The sequence below is a fragment of the Sminthopsis crassicaudata genome, chromosome 1, assembly GCF_048593235.1.
Source record: "Sminthopsis crassicaudata isolate SCR6 chromosome 1, ASM4859323v1, whole genome shotgun sequence".
Taxonomy (NCBI): Eukaryota; Metazoa; Chordata; class Mammalia; order Dasyuromorphia; family Dasyuridae; genus Sminthopsis; species Sminthopsis crassicaudata.
This window is the reverse complement of record NC_133617.1, coordinates 724,415,056-724,439,982: the sequence shown is the minus strand read 5'-3', so window position 1 is coordinate 724,439,982 and position 24,927 is coordinate 724,415,056. Positions and strand designations below refer to the sequence as shown.

At 36.8% G+C, this 24,927-nt stretch overlaps 1 protein-coding gene across 4 annotated transcripts in view; it reads right to left on the bottom strand.

The window, feature by feature from the left end:
- The window catches only part of MDFIC2 (MyoD family inhibitor domain containing 2), a 153,379-nt gene that overhangs the window by 10,200 nt on the left and 118,252 nt on the right, over positions 1–24,927 (bottom strand). For all 4 annotated transcript variants that reach the window (XM_074284104.1, XM_074284105.1, XM_074284107.1 and 1 more), the window contains one exon: positions 9,049–9,270. In XM_074284104.1, the coding sequence (XP_074140205.1) occupies positions 9,049–9,270 (222 nt within the window). The remainder of the gene's footprint in view (positions 1–9,048; positions 9,271–24,927) is intronic.

Genomic DNA, 24,927 nt, shown 5'->3' with positions numbered 1-24,927 from the left:
ATGATCAAGTCAAGTGAGAAGTAAAGGGTGCTATGGGATAGCTTTCTACTCAAGTGTTCTACTTGCATCCAACACTCTCTGCAAAAGCATTTAACACAAAGCAAATGAGTCCAAGCGTAGTATTATATGCACTTCTCCTTTTTTAGGAGAAATGTTGTTATAATATGCATAAATTTATTTGTGTATGTATTTATATAATAGAAAAAGAAAGAGAGAGACAGAGAGAGACAGAAGATGTCTCACACAAACACACAGAGACAGAGAGAAACAGAGACAGAGACAGTGACAGAGACAGACAGGGACAGAGACAGAGACAGAGACAGAGAACATCACACACTCACACACAAAGAGAGATACAAAGACAAAGACAGAGAGACAGAGAGACAAAGAGAGACAGACAATGACAGAGACATAGAGACAGAGAGACAGAAAGAGACAGAGACAGAGAGACAGAGAGAGAGAGACAAAGAGAGAGACACACACACAGAGAGACACAGACACAGACAAGACAGACATACAGAGACACAGAGACTAGAGACACACAGAGACAGAGAGAGAGAGAGAGAGAGAGAGAGAGAGAGAGAGAGAGAGAAAGAGAGAGAGAGAGACAGAGAGACAGAGACAGAGAGACAGAGAGAGAGACAGAGAGAGAGAGAGAGAGAGAGAGAGAGAGACAGAGAGACAGAGAGACAGAGACAGAGAGACAGAGAGAGAGACAGAGAGAGAGAGAGAGAGAGAGAGAGAGAGAGAGAGAGAGAGAGAGGGAAAGAGGAGAGACAGACAGAGAGAGAAAGAGAGAGAGAGAGACAGAGAGAGAGAGACAGAGAGAGACAGAGAGAGAGAGACAGAGACAGAGACAGAGACAGACAGAGACAGAGGGAAAGAAGAGAGAGACAGAGAGACAGAGAGACAGACACAGACAAGACACAGACACACAGAGACACAGAGACCAGAGACACAGAGAGAGAGACAGAGGGAAAGAGGAGAGAGAGAGACAGAGACAGAGACAGAGAGAGACAGAGAGAGACAGAGAGAGTGAGTTAGTTTTAGGACAAACAAGTAAAGATGGAAAATGGAAATCCACAGAGTCTTCTTTGTCCCAGACTCGGGATGGTACTATATGCAGTTATGGTTGCATGACAGACTTACTAGAAGCAAACAACAACAACAACAACAACAACAACAACAAAAACAAAAACAAAAACAGAAGCAATCCTAATACAGATTTCAGCTGGGGAATTGAACCTGAAAAGAGCTGGGGGTCCCCAGGAAACTTCTGACTAACCATTCTGATGTTCTCACTGGTTTCTTCCACATTTCACCTCCTTCCATATCTTTTTCTTTACCTTTTTGTGGCTTGAAATCCTGAACTCCCCCCATTTTTGGTCAGGGGTCAGTGGGGTTTTGTAATACATTTTAAGGAGGTCAGGACTGGGCTTTCCTAAAAGCTCACGGTATAATGAAGGATCATTCAAGTACCAGGAGCTTCTCCCCTATTTGAAGGCTTAGCTGTGGTAGACTTGAGGTGAGCCAGAATAATGAGTTTAGACATGCGATGTGCTGCCTACAGTCAGGTGTATCCTGCTTTTCCTCTTTCTGCTATCCAGTGTTAATACCACATCCAACGGGTAACAGGAAAGTTTTCTGGGGAGACAACAAGCCATTGTCTCATCACCCATGATTAGCCTTAACACCCCCTTGCGATGCTGTTGACACCATTGGGAATGGTATACAAGGTAGGAGAAATCCTGCTTCCAGGAAAGCCCTGATAGGTGGAAGGAGCAGTAAAACCCTATTTTCTCCATCATGTGCCCTAATGTGTCGCTGCATTATAGTGTGGAAGTCCCTAGAACAACCGATGAATTTTACTGAACAGCTTTATGATATTTGTGTTCAGCCTGGAAACCTAAAGTTTCTAATCCAAAAGAATAAAATCCTTACCCCACCCCTTACCCAACGGCAAGTACTTCTCTTAAAAAATATATTCTTTAGCATATAATATGAATAAATAAAGTGTGATTGAGTGTCTTTCTGTAACCAGTGTATCATCCCCAATGTTTTCAATTGTAATACATATTTAAATATGTCAAGAGCTATTTAAGTTCAGACAAGCACAACTAACTTTTAAGTCAGTTCTTTAGAATTAGAATGACTAGATTTGGGTGATCCTGAGTAAATTTGTGCTTTTATTTTTTTCTGAGTAAATGAACTGAAATAATTATAAAATTGAAACATTTTATAAGGTGACACGGCTGCATTTAATTGTATGAAATTTACAGGGTAGAAAATGTAATCATTTTATCCAGTAGGCCATGGTGTAATTAAGACTATTCTTTTTAGGTACCTTATATTTATGATTTTCCCCTCCACCTAGATAGCATGTATCAAATTCAAAATTACACATCCATTAGGCATCTTCTCAGGCTTTAAACACACACACACACACACACACACACACACACACACACACACACACACAATGTTTTCTAATAACAAGTATATCCTTCCATTCATTAACCCCGGTGATGCCCTAGTAATCAGAAACGATCTCGATAATTCGGGACCCAGAGAGCGACTTCTCCAGACTTTCTCCATTATTCTGGAGAGGGACCACACCAAAAGCACAACAGTGTAACAACAAAGTGATGTTGTAACACATAGATTCTGATGTTCAGTGAAGAGACTGTTAAATCCCCATCAGAGCACACACCATGAACTGTGCTAATGGATGCAGCACATTTTACAAAATCTGCATGGGTGAGGCTTTTTCATCCTGTTTTAAGCGGGGGAATGTATATAAATAATAGATATTAGCAATTAAGCATCCATTCCGATGCATGCATTTATACATTTGAAAATAAATTAACCACAAACTGCATAAAACTGGATGTCAGCTTCCCCGTTTTCTTCCTGTTTCCCCTGCTATTTTTGAAAGACTTGACTGTATTTATCTCAGTAAGAACAATGACCCCTCCTCCCTATTTCTCAATGCTTACATTATTAAATTAATTGCAGCCGCCAAAGCCTCCATTAATGAAGTGACTCTGCAACTCTCCAATTTCTTGATTACTATTTTTTAGGATTTAGGACATTGAGAGTGATTTGCTCTTCCTTCCCCGGTGTCTTATTCAGAGTATTTTATCCTCTTGTATTGTACAAAAAACTCTTTCCTTGATGTCCTGTCACAATGGGGTGAGTAAAGGATAGACTATTAGCTGACAGGTCAGTCATAAACTTGCATTTCCTGGGTCAGTCTGGCTTCAGTCCAGATCTTAACAAAAGCAACCTCATTCAATTAGCCTTATTAATTTCCTCGGCTATTTTTAACAATGAGAAGCCTGTTATTTATGTTGCGCGAAGCTACTGTGTACCAGTTACCATTTTAATGGAGCAATTACTATGGCCCTTCATTGAAAATGCAAGGACCCCTGCACTCCCTCCCCGGGTAGGAGCCATTCTCATTATTCCGGGATCATCGATACAAGAGTTTAGAATAGTTCCTTGGGAGCATTATGGTTTATTGTGTTGATCTGAACATTGGGAGTTCTTAACTCAAGGATCGTTCGCTTGATCCATAGGATAAATTCCAAGTAGCCTGGGGACAATCTAGTAAAATGCTTTATTATTGGAATCCTCACTAGGAAGTTTTGATTCTGGGACTTGTGTCCCAGTCATTTAAAAATATCCTGTTAATCACACAGGCAATCATTTCACTGTATTAGAAGGGAAAAAGAATATTTCAGGTACTGCTGCCTATATGTGACCTTTCCTAATTTCTCCATTTATTATCTATTGATAATATTCTTTTGCATATCCTTTTTTATTTAACTTTTTTTACGCAATGCCATATCTTTCCAATATTTCCAATGCCACTTTTAAAGTAAACTCTTTGAGGGCAGGGACTGGTTCATTTTAATCTTCATGTTCTCAGCACCTTGGATAGTGCCTGGCACATATCAACTACTTAAAAAGTGTATGTTAAATTAAATAGCTGCAGGAAGAAAAAAAAAATCCAGCAGTGATTAGAATTACCTGGGAGACATCTTTTTCTCTTCCAGATTTTTGTGCTCTCTCCATCTTCTTTCCTCTTTTTTCCCTCCCTCTTTCTTTCCTTCTCTCATGCTTTCTCTGTCTTTCACTGTCTCCTCTTTCTGTCTTTTTTTTTCCCCTTTGTATCTCTGTCTCTCTCTCCCATCTACATACACACAAATACATCTCTTTATTAGCATTAGGATATAATCTAATCTTTATATAGAATTTTCTAAGAGTAACCAATATTTTTCATTCAAGTAAATTTGTGCTGGAAAAGTTAATGAAGAAAAAGGTAACACTGTCTTTTTGAGTGAAAAGAATCCATAAATGTATAGTATTGGTGGTTTTCTACAGATTGGGCTTCTGAGTACACTGGAATGGATGCAGCCTCTAGGAATTTTCACTGATGCTCTTTTACACCTCATGATTATGGAAAGAAAATTTTTAGATTGGAAGAGATCTCAGAGATCTTTTAGTCCAAATATTAAATTTTGCAAATGGAGAAACTGAAGCACAGGGAAATGAAGTGATCTCTGGCAGGCTACTGTCAATTACATAATGGAAAATCAGAAAGAAGAACTTTTCTTCCCTACTTGGATCTAACTGTGGATCCTGGGTTGGATCTGCCATTGTCTCTAAAGAAGTACTGTTTTGCAAGGTGAATGAATGAGGTTTTTTTTTTTTTTAATTTAGTAAATTATTTGACCCCAATTGTGTGTAAAAACAATTTTTATATTCATTTTTAAAAGAGTTCCAAATTCTTTCCCTATCTTCCCACCTCTCTCATGAAGAAGGGTGGTAATTTGATATAAATTATATATGTATAGTTGTGCAAAATATATGTCCATATTAACTAAATATAGACTAAAATAAAAAGTGGAGAAGAATGAAGAAAGCAAAAAAAATCTGTATCCAACTGTATTTCAGTTCTGTCTTTGGATTAGATAGCATTTTTCATCACAGATCCTTTAGAGTTGTCTTGGATCATTGTATTGCTGAAAATAGCTACGTTATTTACAGCTAACCATCTTATAATATTGCTATTTGGGGGTACAATGTTCTTCTGATTCTTCTCACTTAATTTTCCATATATATATATATATATATATATATATATATATATATATATATGTCATTCCAAGTTTTTTTGAGAATATCTAGCTCATCATTTCTTATATTACAACAATATTTCATTACAATCACAGGACATAAATTCAATCTTTATCCAATTGATGGATGTCCCCTCAATTTCCAATTCTTTGATACCAGAAAAAAAGCTGCTATAAATATCTGGGTATAGTTCCAAATTGCTCTACATAAATGGTTGAATCAGTTCACAACTCCACTAGCCATGTGTTATTGGCTCAATTTTCCTATATGTCTTCAATATTTGTTATTCTTCTTTTCTGTCTTATTAGCCAATAGGTGAGAAAATGCCTCAGTATTGTTTTAAATTGCATTTCTCCAATCAATAGTAACTTAGAGCATTTTTATATGACTCTAAATAGCTTTTATTACTTTTTTCTGAAAACTGCCCATATTTTTTATTATTTGCCAACTGGGGAATGGCTCTTATTTTCTTTAATTTGATTTATATTTTTCTATATTAGACTAAATCAGAAAGACTTGCTTCACATATTTTTCCACACTTAAAATTAGTAACTGTATTTCCTTCCATCTTATTTCTCTCATTTATATTATTCTTTCTCCTTTCATCTCATCTCTTAAGTGTTTTGCTTCTGACTACTGCTTCCCCAATCCACCTTCTCTTCTATAAATATAATCTCCCCCATTCTCTTATTCCCTTCCCCTCCTACTTGACTATAGGGTAAAATAGATTTTTATACCCAATTGAGTGTGAATTTTTCCCTCTTTAAGCCAATTCAAATGAGACTAAGACTCCAACACTCTCTACTAACTCCCCCCAAAAAGATCTTTCTTGTTAGGTTCTTACTAAGTGCAAATGAGATAATGAGATAATAGGTTCTTACTAAGTGCTAAGTCGGTACTTAACAATTCTCTAGTTCCCCCCTTAACTGGGAGTTTTACATCTGTGAACTCCTGGGGAGGAGCTTGCATGCTGAGGAGGAGCAAGTTCATTGGTTGAAGTAATTTTTCCCAGAAGCCCTTGTGTTATCCCACGCCCATTCTCTGGGAGGATAAAAGAGAGCAGCATTGGAGAGATAAAGAGTCTCTGCTCTAGGCCAGAGTTGAGGTGGCTCTCTGGAGGAAGAAGTCTCTCCTCTAGACCAGAGAGCCATCGGCAGTTTCTGGAGACAATAGCACATTACACTTTCTTGCCTTTTTTATGTGAGATATTTACCCCATTCATCTTCTCTATTTCCTTTTATACCAGTGCATTCCTCTTTATCACTCCTTAATTTTATTTTTTAGATATCATCCTACCATATTCAGCTAACATCTGTGCCCTCTTCTATATATACTTCTTCTAACTGCCCTAAAAGAGGAAGTTCTTATGAGTTACAAATATCATCTTCCCATGTAAATAGGAATGTGAATCGTTGAACCTTATTAAATTTCTTGTGATTTTCCTTTCCTGTTTCCCTTTTTATGCTTCTCTTGAGTCTTGTATTTGGAAGCAAAAATTTTCTATTCAGCTTTGGTCTTTTCATCAGGAATGTTTGAAACTCCTCTATTTCATTTCTCCTCCCTGAATGATTATCTTGATCTCATTAGTAGATGATTTCAGCTGTAATTCTAGCTCCTTTGCCCTCCAGAATGTTATATTCCAAGCCCTCAGATCCTTTAGTGTAAAAGTTGCTAAATCTTTTGCTATTCTGATTATAGCTTCATGATACTTGATTTGTTTCTCTATGGCTACTTGCAATGTTTTATCTTTGACCCCAAAGTCTTAGAATTCTGGAGGTAATTAGTATATTTTTCTATTTCTATTTTACTCTTTGATTGTAGATTAATAGAGCAATTTTCTTTGGTAATTTCTTGAAAGATGATGTCTAGACTTTTTTTTTCCATGATGGCTTTCAGGAAGTCCAACAGTTTTAAAATTATCTCTCCTGAATCTATTTTTCTTTTTTTTTCATTCTTTTGGTTTTGTTTGATAATTTTTTGATGTCTCATAGAGTCAATAGCTTCCTCTTGCTCAGTTCTAATTTTTAAGAAATTATTTTCTTCAGTAAGATTTTGTACATCCTTTTGCATTTAGCCAATTCTGTTTTTAAGGAATTTTTTCTTTGGTGAGTTTTTGTATCTTTTTCCACTTGGCCATTTCTGCTTTTCAAAGCACTATTCTCATTAGAGTTTTGAACTACTTTTACCATTTGGTCTAGTCTTTTTTAAATTGTTATTTCCTTCAGTATTGTATGTGTATTTCCTTTACCAATATGTTGACTATTTTTCATAATTTCCTCCCTCTCTCCTTTCCTCCCTCTCTCCTTTCCTCCCTCTCTCCCTCCCTCCCTTTGTCACTCCTTTCCTTCTTCCCTCCCTTTCTTCCTTCCTTCCTTGCAATTGGGGTTAAGTCACTTGCCAAGAGTCACATAGCTGGGAAATGTTTGTTGAGTGTTTGAGACTGGATTTGAACTCAGGTCCTCCTGACTCCAAGGCCAATAACTCTATCCATTGTGCCATCTAGCTGCCCCTCCTTCCCCCCTTTTATTGGCATATTTTTCTTTGAGGCTTTGGATGCAGAAGTTTTGACTTTGCTGATTTTTCTGAGTGTGTGTTTTGACTTTCCTTGTCATCATAATAACTTTCTATAGTCAGAATTTTTTTCTGTTGCTTGCTCATTTTCCTAGTCTATTTCTTTATTTTAAAAGTTTTTGTTAAAATAGGGCTCTGCTTCTAGGGTGGAGGAAACACTGCCCAAGCTTCAGAATATTGGTACAGTTGTTTTCAGAGATACTTCTAAGGATTTGAAGGTTTTCAGTTCTTCAAATGATCTAAGGAAAGGATCTATCATATCTAACTTTTCTAGTATTCTATTTACCTCTTTGACTTCTTATTTATTTTGTGGTTTGATTTATCTAATTCTGAGAGTGCAAGGTTGAGATCTCCCACTAATGTAGTTTTGCTATCTATTTCTTCTTGCAGTTCTCTTAATTTCTCTTTTGAGAATTTAGATGCTGCACCACTTGGTGATGCTACATCTTGGGAACATGACAATTCTTAATTTTCTGTCGTAAATATACAACTCAGGGTAGGCACTTCTGTTCCCTTTTAGGGAACTTTAAACACTTCCGTAAATATGCACCAGAAAATGCAGCCCCTGCTAAAATCTGACCCCAAGGCCAGTGTGGATTTGACTTATTCATAGATTCTTTCAGCCTGCTCTGTTTAGGTGAAAACAGGAGTCTACAAACCAAACATGGGCCCAAGGAGTTACCAAAGAGGGTAAACAAAGGAATGATTTCCCCCTCCTAGGTGTGGAGCCTCTATCCATCCAAATGACTTTGGTGAGGATTCTGCCTCCAAATCTTTTTCAGATTGCTTTGTAACTTGAATATCTCTTTAATGATATGTCTAGGTGTTGGACAGCTCATGTTCCCCCCAATCAGCAAGTTCAGAGATCAATACTTCCTGCAGACATTCTGTCCTCCATAGGCAGCTGGGATCTGGTTCTTTGCATTCCCCACAAGCTTTATTTGTCTCTTTTGGAGCCACTTATGCTTCTTCTTCCAATTTCTTTACACAATAGCAAAGGAAAAAGAATCTCAGAACCTTCAAGGGGAGTGGGGTGGGGGAGAAGCTTGCACTTCCTAGCCCAGCAAATAAGACTGATTATACCCTAGCCACTTAAAAAACCCATTTTTTCAGATAAATTCCCAGTTTTGAGAGCAAATGATCTGCCGAGTATCATGTTATTGCCAAGTGACCTTGACATGTGTCATTCACTGTTGTCTAAATTCTGAGCCCTCTCTTTTAATATTCATAAAGATTTCTCCAACAGTAAGCATATAATGCTCTTTTCAGGATTGGGAGGGAGGAAGGGGGGGAAAAGGTTTTATTTAGAGATCTGTTGAATTTTAAGAAACATACCATCATTGTCTCTCTGATGAAATGATGTATCGTTTTGGAGGTATGAGAATTTGGTTTGGCACTCTTCAGGAGAAGATAATGATGTGCTGGATGCTGACAGTTTTTTCTCATTGGGGGCTTCCTTGGATGGTGCGTCGGCAATATTGAATTCGGATACTGAATTTATAACGATGCCCTTAACAGATTTCTCATCTGAGTGTTTTTCATTTGTGAGTTGAGTATCTGAATAAAAACACATATACACACACAAAAAAAAAAACAACCTGAAATTGTTTATATAGGAACTCTAACCCAGTATTCTTAAAGATATAAATATCATAGATTTCAAAAAATTAATATATTTTCAAGTAAAAAATGAATAGCCATTCTAGACTTTTGAGAGTAGAACTTTCATTCCTAATATTATTTTGCATATATTACTTATTACATATTATAATTAAATATTTGTATATATTTAATTATCTGTCAAAAGAAAATGTCTCTTCCCAATAAAATATAACATTCTGGAGGGCAGGAACATCTTTGTTTTTGTCTCTGTATTCCTAGAATGGAGTCAGTGTTAGGACCAATGGTGGACACTTATGATTTAATTAAATGAATGAAATAATTCATAGGATAAGTTTTAGGAAAACTGGAAATGAGAAATTTCACAAATGAAATAGGATGTCTACAATTCAAATTTTTTCATAATGTAATGAATGATTATTTACCTATTCCCTACTTTATTGTAAAGAACTGGCCTCTGAAACCTAGGAAGATTTGGATTCAAGTCTTGTTTCACATATATACATATATATATATCTATATATCTATATAGATATCTATATATCTATATAGATATATAGATATATATATGTATGTATGTATGTATGTATGTATGTATGTATGTATGTATATGGGTTGTTTGACCCTGGGCTTCTCTTTTAACTTGTCAGTGCTCTAGGAAATGCTTTAATATGATATAACTCATAGAAAAGATATTGACCTGAATTGATAGAGGGAATCTTCTCATCAAGAAGTTTCCTAAAGCAATGAATCACTGGTCCAGTTCCTATCCATACCCTGTTTTGTTAGGTGACCCTATTGGAGGTTTTCTTGGTAGAGATGCTAGAGATGCCATTTCCTTCTCCAGCTCATTTTATGTATAAGGGAACTGGGGCAAATTAAATAAAATGACTGGTCCAGGATCACACTTTAGAGCCAGCACTCTCCTTGTGATTCTACCTGGCTGCCCAGTTTATTAGGGGTAAAGAGGAAGAATTGATCAATGTGTGCAGAGCACAGGAATATTGTTTCAAAAAAGTCTCATTGTGGCTCTAATAGAATTTAATTGTAGTCAAATTAATCTTCCTAGTAGAATGTAAGCTCACTGAGGGCAAGGACTATTTCATTATCATCTTTGAATTTCTAGCCTCTAGCATGATGATGGAATGTTCAGTTTAGTTGAATTGGACTTTTACAAATTATAACTCTATTTCAAGTATAATGATTTTCCTTTAATGTGTTTATGCATTTAAATTTTTTATTCTGAAAAGTGATGTGTAGATTTCACCAGAGTGACAACAAACTCTAGCATTTTTGGTGTTCATTGGTAAAACATATCAATTCTTTTCTAACCCCTATATTTTGATGCTCACAGGCTATATGTTGGGCAGGGCCATCAAGTATCAAGGGCTGGTTAGTTTCTTAAAGCTTAGAAATGCAAATTGAAAGAGTTTGGAATCATTTCAAATCATTTCTTCTCTGTGGTCCTCAATTTCCTTATATATGTCAAGTGAGGAAGTCTTATCAAATGATTTCAAATAGCCCTTTTAGCTCTTGTATTCTCTGATACCTAGAGAAAGATTATCATCAGGCTCTACCATAGACTACAAGTAGAATTAAAAATTATTTGAGGGTGAAAACAATTCTCTTTTTGTCATTGTGTTCCTAGTTTCTAGAACAGAGATTCTTAACCTCAGTTTATGTCCTATATTCTTGGCCAGCCTAACCAAATCTATGACCCCTTTTCAAAATAACATTTTAAAATGCATAAGAAAAAAAATAGAATTACCAAAGAAACAACTTACAATAAAGCAGATTTATCAAAGTACAAAAAAGTTCATCAACTCCCAGGTTAAGTAGACTATTGTATCCAACATGGTACCTACTTATTTGCATGAGCAACAGTATGTCTTGGACTCCACAGGATGGGAAACTGAATTAGATAAAACAATCTATGACCCCAGGATAAAAAGTAGATTTTAAAAATCTAATCACCATCTTAGTCCTTCTGTGAGTTGCATCTAAATTCAGTGCAGATGGAAAAGTCGGCTTGATACCCATTTATTCATTACAGCCATTTAGCTTTGGCCAGCAAAAGAAGGAATGGCAACAGCTTGCTGGCTCTTGCATCAGTGATTTTCAATGAGTGATTGTAAGTGAGGTGCTGGTGGATACACCAGAGGATTGCTAGAATTAATGGCATGGGGCAATGCTTGTCTCTGGTGATTCTGGTAAGTTTTTTCTTCATTGTTGTTTCAGATGTTACAAAGGGACTACATTCTCAACTTGCTGGTTGTGCCCTCTCCATTTCCCTACTGGCTTCATTTCTTCCCTATGGTTTGATCTTTAAAAAAGGGTTGGCAGGAACGCAGGTTGGAAATCTGTATATCAGAGGGGCTCAGAGAAACATCTCCAACAGAACAGAGCAATGAGAGTGTTATTTGGTAAACAGTAGGGTTGGCCAATTGGATGGGGAGCATACTAATCTCTTTCAACTTTATGGAGCAAGAATTAAGCAGAGTAGCACTCACGTCCTGCTTATAATTCTAATAATTCAGATATAAAAACACACAGCAGATAGGTAAGTCATACAACTTCTTGCCTGATTCATCTTAAAGAATAATTTTCCTAATTTTAAAATTGCAAACTCTTTGAAGGTAGTTATAGTTTTCATATAATGTAGAACCTGAATAATAATAATAATAATAATAATAATAATAATAATAATAATAATAATGGACTTGTACATAATGCAGGGCAGCTTATGGAATAAAAATCTGGGCCTGGAGTTAGGAAGAACTAAGTTCAAATCCAATTTAGTGACTTACTGGCTGTGTAACTCTGGACAAGTCACTTAATATTTGTCTTAATACGCTGGAGAAAGAAATGGAGAACCACTTCGCCATTGTCCCAAAATCCCCATGGACAATGCTAGTGTAGTATCACTAAGAGTCCAATTAAACTGAATAACAATTACAAAATAATGCTTTGAAACTCACAAAGTGTTCTACATATATCAACTCCCAATATGGGGGGGTAGGTATTAAAAGCGTTATTCACTCTTTTTTACAAATAAGGAAATTGAGGTTCAATGGCTTGCTTATAGCCATACAGTTGATTAGTATCAGTGATGGGATTTGAACCCAGGGCTTGATTTGAAATTAAGCCTTGTATTCATTATACACACTTCATTGGGAAAAAAAATTAAATTGAATCATGGTTCCCCTCTAACAGATCTAATCATGTAATTCATTTACTCAAAAATTTTCAGTGCTTCCTTTTTGCTTCTAGGATAAAATAGAAGACCCTTAACATAACATTGAAAAACTTCAGTGGAAGAGGTATAGGTTTTTAAGTCAGAAAATCTGTATTCAAACCCACATTCTGTGACTTCTCTACCCATCTGAGTTTATAAGCCTTAATTTACACATCTGTAAAATAGAGAAATTAGACATGATGACTTTAAGATCCTTTCTAACACTAAACTTGTAAGCCCATGACTTTCTATCACTCCTTCCAGTCCTTTCATACTATTTCCTTCCACACCCACTCTGTTCCAATCTAACTTCAAACTGACCTGTTCCCTCTTTTTTGTACACAATACTCCATCTGGCTTCCATATACGTTGTCCTTCCATATCTAGAACCAGTCCATAGTCCCTTCTCTCCCTTCTGTGCTCCCTTTTCCTTTAAACTTCCTTTTATGTGTTGTTTTCTCTCCTTAACATAAGCTCCATGAGAATAGATCCTCTCTTCCTGTTTGTATTTGTATTCTTAGTGCCTATCAAAGTGCCTGGTACCGAGCAACTGCTAGCTGATTGAGTGTCAGGGATGGGAGATTATAGCATCATAGATTTAGAGCTAGAAGGGAGCTTGGATGCTACTTGGTCCAATCCCCTCTCCTTATAGATATTCTGTAATTGCAGATACTTCTCCTCCCCCATGGACAAGTGTCATGTACAAGGGAACACACTCAGTTAGCATCAGAGAAGGAAGTCAAAGTAAGATGCTCTTAACTATAAGCCCCCAGTGCTGTCTCCATTGTACCAAATCATAAGTGATGGAGCAGCCCTACAGGATTAGGAGCAGCCTAGTTGCACAGCAATCCTGAGACTGGCTGGTGAAAGCCTTCCACGGCTGGGCTACTTGCTTCCTCAGGCTGTGATCCAGCATGTTACACAGCTGCTTCCTACTGTATATAAAAGAAAGAGAGCCCAGAGAAGGTTGATAGATAGTAAAACCTTGATGAATAGAGAGATTGCAGGAGCTATTTGCTTACAGAATTAATTAACAATCAGTTGAAATTATCACATGTAGTCAGGCTGCATGTAATTTAAATTGCTTTTGCACAAAGTAATTCAGAAACAAAAAAAGTTGGATAGGGGTTACTAAAGTGTAAGAACATGCTGAGAATACTGTATAAAACAACACATAGAATGCTTCTCTTTTTAACTTTGAGACCTTTATAAAGTATATCATTTTGAATGGAGATGATATACTGCATTCAAGCAACTACTTGGAGCAAACTGGTCCCATACTGACATGGTTATATGGAACATCCAAGCTGCCATTTGTAAAGCTATTTTAAAATTTTTATATCCCTGTTTATATTGTTATTTTTTCCAATTCCCCAAAGAGAGCTATCTCTTCCTCTTCAGCAGAGCATCTGACATACGCATTTCAGAGCCCAGCCTGTTCAACCCAGAGTTCTGACATCTGAAATGAGTCACAGTCTTGGGGTGTATGTAAGTGACATTTCCCATCTTCGAGTGATGGGAAGCTAGCAATAAATTTCCCAGATTTCTTCTTTCGCCTAGTTCTTTGACATTGTACTCAAAGTATTATACAGTAGCGGCAGCTAAAAGAAGAAACACATAAAAAGAGGTATCAAATCTTGTGTGCAGGCAAGTATCTTGGAATTAAATAAGAAACTTGTGAAACTATATTTGGAATGTTATACATAGTTCTTGACATTGACTTGGAGAAAATATATTTTTTTCCAAAACAGTAAAAATAAGTCAAAATTAGAAGAGCTCGGAGGGTTTAAAATTAGAACAACTAGATTTCTTAGAAGAAGACAAAAGACTCAACAAGATGAAACCTATATTCTACAGAGTGTCCATGAAACAGGAAATTCATGTTGAGATTAAAGGTCAAGGCAGGAATTGATGAACATAAACTTAAGTAACAGAAAAGACAGACAGTTAATTAATTTTTTATTACCTTTGAGCAAATGTTATGAATTTAATTCAATTAACATTTATTGACTGCCCTTGTGAAAAAAAAAAGAATCAATATGACAGGCATTTGTAATTGATGTATCCTAAAGTTATTAAGGAAGGTAAGTTTTGAAAATGGCTTTCATTTTTCTTTTTTCACATATTCCTTTTTATTTTTTGCATTCATGGAATCTATATTCCAATATTTCAAGCATTTATACTGGGCCCTCCACAAATAGTAGCCCCTTGGGAATTCAATAAATGGTCTGAAAGCAGTTCTTAATGTGTGTGTGTGTGTGTGTGTGTGTGTGTGTGTGTGTGTGTCTGAAAGAGAGAGAGAGAGAGAGAGAGAGAGAGAGAGAGAGAGAGAGAGAGAGAGAGAGAGAGAGAGAAAGAGAGAGAGAAAGAGAGAAAAAGAGAGAGAGAGGGGACAGAGATAGAAAGAAAGAGAGAGAGAGAGAGAGAGACAGAGAGAGACAGAGATAGACAGTGAGATTTAGAGAGATGGAGAAATAGAAATGGAAGGACAGAAAGACACAGAAAGAAAGAGAGAGAGACAGAGAGAGACAGAGAGAGAGACAGAGAGAGAAACAGAGAGAGAGAAACAGAGAGAGAGAGAGAGACAGAGAGAGAGAGAGAGACAGAGAGAGAGAGAGGACAGAGAGACATAGACAGAGACAGAGAGAAAGAGACAAACAGACAGACGGAGACATACACAGAGAAAGGGAGACAAAAAGAGAGACAGAAACAGAGAGACAGAAACAGAGATAGACAGAGAGATTTAGAGAGACAGAGAAACAGAGATGGAAGGACAGAAAGACACAGAGAGAAAGAGAGAGAGATAGAAAGAAAGAGAGAGAGAGACAGAGAGAGAGAGACAGACAGAGAGAGACAGAGAGAGAGACAGAGACAGAGACAGAGAGAGAGACAGAGAGAGACAGAGAGAGACAGAGAGAGACAGAGAGAGACAGAGAAACAGAGATGGAAGGACAGAAAGACACAGAGAGAAAGAGAGAGAGATAGAGACAGAGAGAGAGAGAGAGAGAGAGAGAGAGAGAGAGAGAGAGAGAGAACCCTCTCACAATCACAGAAAGTCTCAGAATAATGTCTTTCAATACATATATAACATTTAAAACATAGGGTTAGAAAGAAAACTAAATATATGAAATACAGGTATTAAAATAATATCTCATCTAAGTTCATAGATCTCATGAAATTGGGTCCATTGACCCCAGTTTAAGAACCCTGTCTTATATGGTTTTTAGAATGCAAAATTCACCCCTTGTAGTTAGCTTAGTAAAAATTACTGTGACTTGGTTGTCTGACAACATATACACAGTTCAGCACTGGGCCAAGCCTGAAGTCTGCTTAGGTTATCAGAATGTTCCAGGATTCATGATTTGCCAGCATTACTTTTGAGACCCCCAGAGTCCCCCCCAATATATAAGGCAATTGATGAAGGACAAAGGCCATTTCTGAAAAGAGATTTCTTTTTTGTCTCCCATTCACAAAAACCCTAAAAATATTATCAATAAACCAAGCAGCATGGGGAAGTTGAAACATGGCTGGTTCTTTAGAAAGTGTTGGATCCTGGTTCTGATGCTTCTAAATCTTGGGCAAGTCTTCCTAGTTTCTACCTTTGCAAAATTAGGGAGATAAACTAGGAGATCTCTAAGGGTCCTTTTAACCTTGATTCTATCATTCTATATAGTTGCTATATTATCTCAGTTGTTCCTTAGCTTTTTGTTGATTATTTTTCTCTTCTTTTATTGCGCCTCCCCCTTTTCCATCCTTCTCTTCTTTCTCTAGCTCCTTAAATATGGCTGTATTCAAATTCTATCCTCAACCCTTTGGCTCATCTCCCATATTTTCTCCCTATTGAGATCCTTTTATTGGATCACAAATCTTGAGTAAGAAGTGAAGAGGCCGTTTAGTCCAATCTCCTCATTTTACTATTGAGGAAACTGAGACTCGGATCATGGACCTCACTCAATTCACTGAAGTGGTTTGCCCAAGGGGACACAGTGTCAAAATCAAGATTTAAACTCGTTTTCTGATTCCAGAACTAAGATGCTCCTATCTAAGTTTCCAGGCCAAATCTTTTTCCTGTACTTCACTTGCACATTTTAATCTAGTTGCTAAACATTCCCCCTGGGTCTCCTGCATTATCTCTAATTCTCATTATCTAAAACTGAGCTTCTTTTCTTCCCCCTTCTCTCAAATGACTCCCTCTTGGGACTTATCCACCTAGGTTAATGGTACTATAATTCATTCTCCTAATGCCCCAAGCTCAAAAAATATTTTTTGCCCCCTATTGTGACAGTTCATCTAGTCCTACTACACTTCATTTTTACATATGATAAAACTGAGGACCAGAGAGGTAGAGTGACATCTCAGGTCATAGAAGTAATAAGGCCATAAACTAGATTTCCAACCCAGGTCTTCATACTCCATTGGCAACACTCCTTATGTTATACCATCTTATCTCCTTTCCAACTCAGAAATAGATTTCCCCTGTTTTTCTCTGTGCTGAAAACTACTTTATTAAAAAAAATCTCTTATGTCATATGCCAGGATTTCAAGGTCTTGGATGTAGATAATGGCAATGTTTTGCTTAGGACCCATCACAGAACTATTACAGATGAATATGGCCATACCCCTTTTCACTGCTGGCACATTCATTGCCTTCTAGGAACTTTTCTCACCAGTGGCTTGCAAAGTACCTGAGAGACACGGCCAGTGGAGGACCATTTTGTCTCCCCCCTACCTTGATAGGAGAGTGATGTTAATTGTTCCCTCCGAGAAACAAAGAATTCTCACACAATCATGGACAAACTGAGCTCTTTGCAAAGGCCACTGGAAACTCACCCTTGGCATCTTAAGGTAATGAATTCTACTGCATAGAATTCTCAGTTTAACAAGCCACACCAATCCTTTGTCTTCTGCGTCATATTCTGAATGCTGGATGTAGTCCCCATCCCTTCAGGTATGTGTAATGGCTCACATGCTGTGTCCATGTTGCACTCCATCTGCCCTGTATCCATCCTCCTAGGCTGTTCACACTGTAGCTTGATGAGTTTTCCCTCTCTGTTTTTCTCTGTCTCCCAATTTGGATTACAGACAGATTCCTATTTAAAAACTTAGTTTATTTCAGAGTTGTTTTTTTCCCCATAACAACACCGTTCCTTTATCCTATTTGAAACTCTATAGAGCCAACAAGAGGCTGACAAGGTAATGCTGACTTAATATCCAAGTTTAAAATTAACTTAGAAAACGGAAGATTTATGACACAAACAATTATAAGAAGAACACAAATCCCCATCAGGTTTCCCTTAGCTAAAATGGTAAATGATATTCGTCCCCAGGATTTAAACCATGAGAAATTCAAAATTGTCATCATCCATTTATAGACAAGACAAGGTAGCCAAATGACTCTTCAAAGTTCCAGCTCCCCAACCAAATGACTGTGTTATTATAATAAGGAATATAATATGCTACATCAAAGCAGAGAAGACCTCAGAAATCATCAGGATCAGACCGTTAATCTTTATCCTTCTTGATCTCTCTAGACCTTTGGACATTATCCATCGCCTTCTTTCTGGGTTTAGGGGGGGGGGGTGCTGCTCTCTTCTGGTTCTCCTTCTTACCTGAATTTCTCTGTCTCCTTTACTGAATTTTCATCCATGTCACACACCTGCTAACCTTAGTATCATCAGAGCTCTGTCCTGGGCCCTTTCTACTTCTCCCTCTATGATATTTGACTTGATGATCTTATCAGCTCTTATAGATTCAATTATCATTTCTATGCTGGCAATTCTAAAATCTAAGTGTCCTGCTCTAACCTTTCTGCTGACCTCCAGTCTTGAATTTTCTCAGTGTCTTTCAGACATCACAAACTTGATGACCAGTAGACATCTAAAACTAACATAAAATGTCCAAAACTAACATTTTCTCTATCCCTAAACCAGCCACTTTCCAAACTTCCCATCACTATTGAGGGTATCACCATCCTCCCATTCATCCAGGCTCACAATTTGGATGTCCTCCTTGACTCCTCACTCTTTGCAGATCCAATCTATTGCCAAAGTCATTCACTTCTTCCTTCAAAATGTTTATTGATCATTTCTATTTCTCTTCTCTGACACTGCCAGAATCTTGATCCTTAGAAGCTCATACCTGGACTATTGGTCTATCAGCTGTAGATTTTCCTCATTCCAATTAATCTTGATTCAACTATGAGAGTGATCTTCTTTAGGAATGAGTCTGATCACATGATCCTATCTAGTCAATAAACTCTAGTGGCTCCTCATACCGCCCGGTTCAAATATAAAATCTTCTGGCATCCAAAGCTCTTTAGAGTCTGTCTCACCTCACCTTTCCAGTCTTATTTTTCCTTACACCACTCATTCCAACTTGCTCTTTGATGCAATGATACTGGTCTCCTTGCCATTCCACAAACAACAACCTCCTCCCAATTCCACTCATTTGGACTGGCCGTCCCCCATATCTGGACCTATCTTCCCTCTCATCTCTTCCTCCCAGTTTCCCTGGCTTCCCTCAAGTCCCAGCTAAACTTCCACCATCTAAAGGAAGCCTTTCCAATATCTCTTAATCCCAGTGTCTTCCTTCCATCAATCACATCTTATGTATCCTGCATGTAGTTTGCTTCCATTCTGAAGTCACGGAGGGCAAAGATTGTTGTGTCTCTTTGTGTATCCCTAGCATTTAGAACAATGCCAGGCACATAGTAGGTGCTTAATTGATGAATAGAGCCCTAGCTAGAGTAGGAGAGCACTCAGTCAGCGCCATGAACTCTTTATTAAATGCTTTTTGTTCAAGACATTGTTAAGTATTAAGGAGGCAATTCCTGCCTTCAAGGAATTCACAACCTAATGGGATGTGACAACACAGAAAAAGAAGCTGGAAAAGGATGGAGAAAGAGACGTTATCTTGTGTAGGAGCCTGAAAAATTTTGGAAATGATCTGATGAGGTGAGAATCAGAGAGATGATTTCATTTTGCAAAATGATGAGTTTCTGGTGACCTTAAAGACCAGGAAAAATGCTGAATGGGAAATAATGAGGTGAGTTCTCTGAAACCCCTCCCCTTGATTCATGGAACATCAGGAAGGAGATTGCCATTGATCAACCTCCACTTTCTCCAGACAGGGGAAAGGAGCGATCTCACAGCACTGTACTTTAGAAGGCATAGGAATTGGCACCCAATGACTCCTTTCCTGCTTGCATAAAGCAACTTCCCTCGATGTGACCTTGAATATCTTTGGGGTGATTGTGTACTCCCCCCACTATAAGGAAGTACTAGAAATCTCTTGTCCCACAATCAATTTGAGATCATGTCATGATGAGAATAGGGATGGTTGCAAAATACTTCATCATAGTTCTAATACCAACATCTAATTTTATAGATGAGGAAAACATGTTCATTGAGGTTAAGCAACTTGCAGTAGTATCTTCTTAGTGGGAGCTTCAGTGTCAGTACTATGTCAGGACCCAAGTTCTCTGACTCTTAGTTCCTGATATCCCACTTTCTCATCCCTGTGACTATATTATAGTCCTATATTATATTATATTATTCCTATATTATAGGAAAACAATCCTTCAGATTTTACCTTTATTTTTTAAGCACACACACACACACACACACACACACACACACACACACACACCCCACACACACAAAACACCTGAAACTAAGCAATTATTTTCTCCCAAAAAATATGAGTTTGTCTGAACACAATCACCCTCTAAATACAGACTAGGCATTCAATGGGACTAGATTGAAAAATGTGATGAAAACCATCAGAAGCTGCCAGAGGAATATTGACTGTATCTGCACCCTGCTAATATTTGTGTCAACCAAAGTTTTAGAGCTGAGGCCCTGCGGAAAACAAATCAAAGGGAGAAAAATAAAGGCATGGCAGAAACCTGACTTCTTCATTCCAGCCCCATTTGATAAGAAGGGAACAAAAACCATCATTCAAAAAACTTTTCCTTTTCCTTCAAGAAAAGCATACTTTAAAAAATATATAGTAACTATACTGTCTCTCCAAAAGACTCAGAGGAAACTGTCCGAAGTCCTTCCTACAGACTGGGTACCATGATCTTTTCAAAATATTGTTGTTGTTTTTGTACAATTATTTTTTCAATCATGTCTGAATCATTGTTACTCCATTTGGGGTTTTCTTGGCAAAAATACTGGAGTGGATTGCCATTTCTTTCTCTTGTTCATTTTTAGATGAGAAAATTAAGGCAGATAGGATTAAGTGACTTGTCTACAGACACATAGTAAGTGTTTGAACTCATGAAGATGAGTCTTTCTGACTCGATGCCTAGCACTTTATGTGAGAATAATATTAGCAATATAGGAAATGAAACTTCAATTGATCTCTAGAAACTGCTTTGTGGAACTGGGATAAGTCTCTCCTTTTTCTGAGTTAAAACTCTTGGTGGTGGTATGGTATAGTAATAGATAAAAAGTGTTGGCCAATAAAATATGTTCTTTGAGGCAGGAACTAGTTAATTTTGTCCTTTGTCCTAGAGTTTGGTGTAGTGCAAATAGTACATGTTGAACAAATGCTCGTCGAATAAATGGATCTGAAGTCAGGTTCAGATCCCACTTTTCATAATAACAATAGCTAATATTAATATAGCACATTCAGTTTTGTACATTGGATGTTGAATGAATTGCTTAAATAATATTTGACTCAATCAGCTCCCTAAGAGTTGTCTGCTAGAACAGGCTACACAGCGGGTATCCTCCCTAAGCAAATCTTCTTAGAATCCTTAAGCGTCCTTCAAGGCTTAGCTGCTATGCCACCTTCTGTAGATCTTCCTCTTTCTCCCTCCTTAAATTATTTCACATATCTGCTTTGCAAGTTGTCTTCTTCCCAGTAGAAGGTTAGTTTATGGGAGAGAATGAGCAGAAATTGTTTCTTTTTTTTTTTGCCTTTGGAGCAAATGTGACAGACTGGAGAATATTAGACTTTTTTTTTTTTTTTTTTTTTACTTCTGAGTTGAGCTAAAAGTTTCATTCAAGGATGTTCAGCTACAACTAGATTTCTTTAAAAAATTAAAAATTTATTTTTCCTATGAACTTAATTATCAAATAAAACAGGCATTTTCATTTAAAGGAGAAAAGAAAAAGAGGTTTGTACATGAAACTACAAATTTCTATTAGGCTTTTAAAAAGTAAATTCAATCTTTAGCTTTTGAAAATGCTCTGATTATTTTTTTTTGCTTTTTTTCTGCCCTTCCATTGATTTTCTTCTTTAAAAATGATAATGATTTTAATATTTCCTTCCTTCCTTCCTTCCTTCCTTCCTTCCTTCCTTCCTTCCTTCCTTCCTTCCTTCCTTCCTTCCTTCCTTCCTTCCTTCCTTCCTTCCTTCCTTCCTTCCTTCCTTCCTTCCTTCCTTCCTTCCTTCCTTCCTTCCTTCCTTCCTTTCTCTCCTCTCACTTTTCCTTCCCTCCCAACTACATTTATACTTCTGAATTGTCCTTCCTAAAACTCTGAAAAGGGAATGTTTATCAGAACAGACCCAGGACAAGAGACAATTTTTTTTCTTATTCTTACCCTCCCTATAAATAGAATCTCCTTAATTTTGAAAATGATTCAATTAACAAATTAGTAAAGGAAATAATGTATTATGTATTGGAAAATATTCCTCACTTTGGTTCATCCCTTTGGTTGGATCTACATAGCCTGCCTATGGCAGTTCAATAGAGATTTTTTTTTAAGGAAAGGTATTTTCTTGACCACAAATTTCTAGAAAATTATCTGAAATTCTAGAAAATTACCCCAATCCCCCTACTTTTCTCTGCATGTGTAGATATAGCCCAAGTGATATACTTTTATTGCTACATCATGTCCTGGTAATAAGATGCAATTCACTGCAAAAACTCTTTGAATCCAGAAAACAGTGTATTAGAGAAGAAAACAGTTTGCAATTATAGGTCTCCATTTCATTTTTATGCAGTTACCTTCAATTTAATGTTTGCACAAAGTGTCTCAAGAAATAAAGATTATGCTACAACAGCATAAAAAAATGGTTTGCAGTTTTTATAGCCTGATGCTACAAGGATTAGTAATAGGTTTAGAGCTTAGGAAAATAAATGAAGCCAAACGTGCTTTAAAACTCATGCATAATTGGTATTATATGTACAGTTGATATTTTTTATTATCAGTGTTTAAGTATGAATGCAAAAAAATTAAATTACAATTATTCAAAGTCTTCTCTATTACCTTTAAACTAAAAACATAATATATCTCATACATCACTTCTCTTTTCTCCACAGCCTCTTATACTATTGGTATAGTCTGTAAGACATTTCAGCAGTCAAACTTCATATTCACAAATTCATTTTTGAAATAAACATGAAAAGAGCAATCTTTTGGGAGGATGTTAACCTCGGCTGTTTCCAACATTCTGAACATTTTCTGAGAAAGTTGAATCTTCCAGTGAACATTTGATTAGAAAGTACTATATGTGTACATTGAAACACTAAGCTATTTCATAAACTAGGATTTAAATTTCCAATACTGTTTGGTCTCAATTTTAAAATTCTTTATTGGTAATTAACTCACATTTAATTTGGATCTTAGGATCTTGAGTTGAAAGAAGCTTTTAGAGGCCATCTTCTTAATTTACAGATAAAGAAACTGAGGTCCAGACTTAATGGCCCAGAATCATCCACATCAGCAGAGAGCTTTTGAAGTGAGATTTACAATCCAGACTCATTTTTTTCATTGTCTCCTTTTCCTCCATGCATTAATATCAGAGTTCTGGGTTGTTCATTTTAAATAAATGCCTAATTTTCTAAAAGCTAGGAGAAGCATAGATTTCTTTTATCTGAAGGTCTGGAAGAATGTAAAATCCCTGAGTAGAGTGGCCGTATCGTTTTTTCTGATGTCTAACACAATGCTTGCCACATGGTTGGTGATCGTGAGTTTTGGTTGAATAAATGAACAAATGAATGAATAAAGGAGGGCTGTTTCATATTTGCTGCCTTTGGAGGAATTCCTGTAAATAGTAGCTCTGTGAACTGCTCAGGGACCTGGCATACAGCAGATAATAAATATTGAATTATTTTTGACTTTCCTTTTCTTCATTCCTCAAATCCAGAAAGTTGCTAAGTTGTGCTACTTCTGCCTCCACAGTCTCCCTCATCTAGACATAATTTTTTTGTTATTTAGGATATATTCATATCTATAGTGTAATATATATGTACACAGAAGTGTTACTAGTTAGTGTTCCTAAGTAGTAAAGTTTATAGCAAACTCATGCTAAGTGAAGAATGCCAGGAACAACAAAAGGGCTTCCTTTTTTCATTTTTTTGGTTAACTATATTGTAGGAAAGAAAAAAAAAATCAAAGGAAAGACTGTTGCTGACAGGAAGGAGGGAGGCAAGATGATAATCACTGACAATGTATAGCAGAACTGACTAGTTCTTGAGTTTTTTTTTTTCCTCTGCCAAGGAGAATGAGTCTTGAACTAGAAATAATGGAACCACAATGATTAAAACAAGTAAAGAAAAAGTAAGAATATACTTAGTTGTGCTTAGAGAATTCAAGTTATCAAATCATTTGGTACCAAAAGAATTGGGCATATGGTTGTCTGAACAATTCACTGTCAGCGATCTTTGAAAGATTGTAGAAAACAGGAGAAATATGTAAGACTGGAGAAGGGCAAATGTCAAGATTTTCAAAAAAGGAAAAAGAACAGAGACTACATACTATAGGCCAGTACGTTTAAATTCAATTTTGGAAGAAATTCTAGAGTGGATTGTTTAAGAGCCACCTAATATACATACATCTAGACAGCTGAGTGACCCAGAAAATAGAATGTCCAGCCTGGAGATGGGAAGATTCATCTACCTGAGTTCAAATCCATGCTCAGACACTTACTAGCTTTGTGACCATGGGCAAATCACTTAACCCTGTTTGCCTAAGTTTCTTTATATATTAAAAAAGGAGCTAGAGAAGGAAATGGTAAACTACTCCAGGATCCTTGACAAGAAAACTCCAAACGGGTTATGCTTTACTACATAACAACAACTTCAAAATCTCCATCTAGAAAAGGAAGCATGATCGAAAAGAGTCAACATGGCAACATTATGAATACAACATGCTAGACAAATCATATTTCTTTTCAGATGAGTTACTATGCTAGTAGATCAAGGAAATTCTATCAATGTTGATTACCTAGATTTAGCAGTTTGATGAAGTACATGATAGTATTCTTGGAGAAAATATGGGGATTTATAAACTAGATAATAAAACAATTAGATTCAGAATAGATTGCCTGGAGTCAAAAAGTTATTGATGATGATTTACATTAAGTTCACAAGTATTTAAAAAGCATGTATTATGGGTCATCTT